Source organism: Etheostoma spectabile, chromosome 18 (assembly GCF_008692095.1).
Source record: "Etheostoma spectabile isolate EspeVRDwgs_2016 chromosome 18, UIUC_Espe_1.0, whole genome shotgun sequence".
In the NCBI taxonomy this organism is placed as follows: domain Eukaryota; kingdom Metazoa; phylum Chordata; class Actinopteri; order Perciformes; family Percidae; genus Etheostoma; species Etheostoma spectabile.
The window spans coordinates 15,215,776-15,218,954 of record NC_045750.1 but is presented as its reverse complement, the minus strand read 5'-3'; the positions used below and the strand labels follow the sequence as shown (position 1 = coordinate 15,218,954).

Here is a 3,179-nt window from a genome sequence, read left to right as displayed (position 1 = left end):
CCCCCCCCCTCCCTCTACAGATGATGAGATTATGTTGCTACTTCCTCTTTGGTAATCAGGATGTGCGTTAGTCGAGCAGGACTGCAGATAAGAGCAGAGTCTTTAACTAAACATTGTTGTAAAGAAAATCAGGTGGACCAAAACCTCCCTCAGTGTAAGAGACCTTACTCAGCATAGGTAAAACTCTCCGTTCCACAGTACATTCATTATCACCTTGAAACTCAATTACAACAATTCTCTAAAATAAAGATTAAATAAAAATCTTTTTCCCTTTAGGCTTTATCTAGGCACTTAAAGACAATTATTCCTGTACAGAAATAAAGCATGCATTGTTTCGTTGTTTTGTCTAAGAATTCAGATGAAGTTCAGTATCAAACTAGATCTTTGGATTTGTAAACAGTATCCAGTTCCGCATTTTGCATTGTCTGTGAAAATGAGTCTCATACAAACACAGTGCACATGAACCTAGTCACAAGGTCTCCGTTGTTTGACCATGAATGCGTATCAGCATTCCACGCGTGTCCTCCATTACTCTCTGTGGCTGCATGTGAGTTTGGTTTTTAATGTGAAGAGGATGTGGATATTATATATTGTTCATCGTTTCAAAAGTAAGTTCCGTAACTCACAAACGGACAAGAAAAGAATCCTCGTATCCAGGCTGTTGGTCACTCCGAGGGTCTACCAAATCAACCTTAGTGCTGATGAGAGAACCCTAACACTGGTGGGTCAGCCTCTCTCATTGGCACCTCTCCCTGTGTGCTCAGCTGCTCCTGCTCTCACACCCTACCCCAGGGAAAAGCCTTTCTCTGGCCCACTGCCTTGATCCAGGTTTCATGTCATCATTTCCCTTCCTTCTTTTATTCTCTCCTTTTTATCTAATTTTGTCTCATGTTCTTCCTTCTCTCATTTCCCTCAATTCCCTTTTCAAAGGAAGAGAGAAAAAAGATCATCCCTTTTCAAGGATGCTCTGCCTGATCCACAAAAGTGCATGACCGTACGCAAAGTTTAGTTGCAGGGCAACCAGGTGGCATACATGGGATGGTGATGAGGAGGAATGTACTGCTGTGGAGGCGAGGGGTGACAGGGGTAGATGGGCTGAACCTGCGCTACGTAATAGTTGCTGAAGTTGCCGTCTGAGACGTAAGGAGCCGGCTGATAGAAGCAGGTGACGTTGGTGGCGTTGGGGATTGCGTTCTGCTCGGCCAGGACCCGCAACGCCAGCGAAGAGATGAGGCTGAGTGTCTGACGCCTCTCATGGCTCATCAGGCACACGGTGCTTTCCTGCACCACCTCGTACAGCGTGGCCAGATAGTCATACTTCCTGTCCTCCAGGTCTACAAAGTGGTTCTGCAGATAGGACTCCAGCTTTCTCCTCTGCTCGTTCACATCAGGAAAGTCTATGAAGAAGCGTGAGCACATGTAACGCTGCAGCAGTTTCATCTCTGTGTCAGAGGCTGCGCGGAAACCCCGCACCAGCAGGTGGCAGTACTTCAGCAGACCCCCGCCTCGAATCTCCTCAGGCCTCCGGGTGCAGATGAGGCGCTTGCGCAGGTGATCGAGGGCGGTGGGGAAGTCGCCGTAGACGCTCTCCCCGAGGATGGTGGGGTGGAAAGTGGCAGCCATGGGGTGCTCCGAGCACTCGTAGAAGAGGAGAAGGGAGTCCAAACGAATCTGGAAGGAGTCCACGCTGAACTCAAACTGCCGTCGAAGAGAGTCCACAAACTTGAGCTCCACGTTCTTGCCACGGTTGTTGGAGAGGGAGATGAGACTCCAGCGGTCTGAGTCATTGCAGACTTTCACCATCTTTTGCACATAGGCCTCCTAAAACAGAAACAAGTTAAAGCATTAAGTGTCATCACCGACTAAGTCCAATGCATCTCATGTATGCGCAAGTTTTAGGTCAATGACTGAAAACTAAAGTAAGTTGAAGACATTGTTGAAGTTATGGGTGGATTCAACTTCCATATCCATGCTTCAAAGAATACCCGCATGTAGTTAACCAATTAACCATCATAAAAACATTTGGCTCTGTGTTATCTTAAAGTTATAGTGTGTATTTATATTATTATATTTTAGTGTTCTATATTTGAGTCATAAAGGCCTACTGCCTCCTCTGTCTGTTCACTAACTCCCCCTCCTCTCTGCCCTTCCTTTCACTGCTGTTAGTTTCTAACAATTTTTTTTATTCTTCTGAAAAACATGTATGCATGATGGTGTTTAAGAATGATTGCACTGTGGGTGTTACATGTCAACGACCAGTTATAGTTTAAGCAATCTTCAACAACGGGACATTACTGCTGTTTGCACCAGATAAAAGTCTTGGATTTGGTCTGTTAGTCATAATGTTGTGCTGATCAAATCTGTTGGTGGGCCATTAGTAGCCTAGGTTGTCTAAAGTATCCAGGTAACTGAGAGCCAACTTGATGTGGATCTGACTCCAATTGGATTTCACAGAATCCTCCTGAATTGGAAACCAAACTATCTGAAGGCTTACATCTCTGTGCTGGTTTGATGTAGATCTGAGTCTGTAAGATTTATGTACATTTAATTTAGGTGCATTTGCAGACAGAAAATGCACATGAATGCAGCACGGTGTAGTGTGTAAATAAGTATGGATGGAAATGAAAACCAAAAGAGTTCATTATCTATCCTGTCAGGTTTAAAACGTCGACATAAAACATGCTATCTACATATGTGAGTCGCATGTTATAATAACTCAATATCCTACCTTTAAGGTCACTGGCGTGATCTTTTCCTTATTCACTCCCTCGGGCAAGAAGTCTAGAAGAGAGTCCAGCACTATATCTTTAACTGTCTGAAACTCCATCTCTCCTTTCAGCTCCGCGCAGAATATTAAGTCCAGATCTTTCCATCCCAGACCACTGTCCTCGTGTAAGACGTAGCTGGCCGCGGAGCCGTTCAGTCGCACCTCCCGGACGTGTATCCGCTTCTCCTCCATGCGGCTCCGGACCACCTTGACGATATCCCGTGGCTTCACCTCCAGAGTGGGGAAACTCCACCGGCCATGGATGGGGATGGAGCCGGTTAGGATGGTATCCAGCCGCTGCACTTGCTCCCAGTTGAGTACGCTGAGGTTGATGCTCTCCCCGTCCGAGCAGCTGTCGGACGCTGCACACTCAACCCTCTCGTCCATGTTGAGAAGAGGTAGACAGAAAGAT

At 46.1% G+C, this 3,179-nt stretch overlaps 1 protein-coding gene across 1 annotated transcript in view; it reads right to left on the bottom strand.

The window, feature by feature from the left end:
• Positions 1–237: 237 nt before the first annotated feature.
• Positions 238–3,179, bottom strand: part of LOC116706475 (terminal nucleotidyltransferase 5A) — a 3,675-nt gene continuing 733 nt past the window's right edge. The window contains exons 1-2 of the mRNA XM_032543342.1: positions 2,729–3,179; positions 238–1,821 (exon numbers count right to left, since the gene is read on the bottom strand). The exon at positions 2,729–3,179 is cut by the window's right edge and continues 733 nt beyond it. Coding sequence (XP_032399233.1) covers positions 1,006–1,821; positions 2,729–3,154 — 1,242 coding nt within the window. The 5' untranslated portion in view covers positions 3,155–3,179 and the 3' untranslated portion in view covers positions 238–1,005. The remainder of the gene's footprint in view (positions 1,822–2,728) is intronic.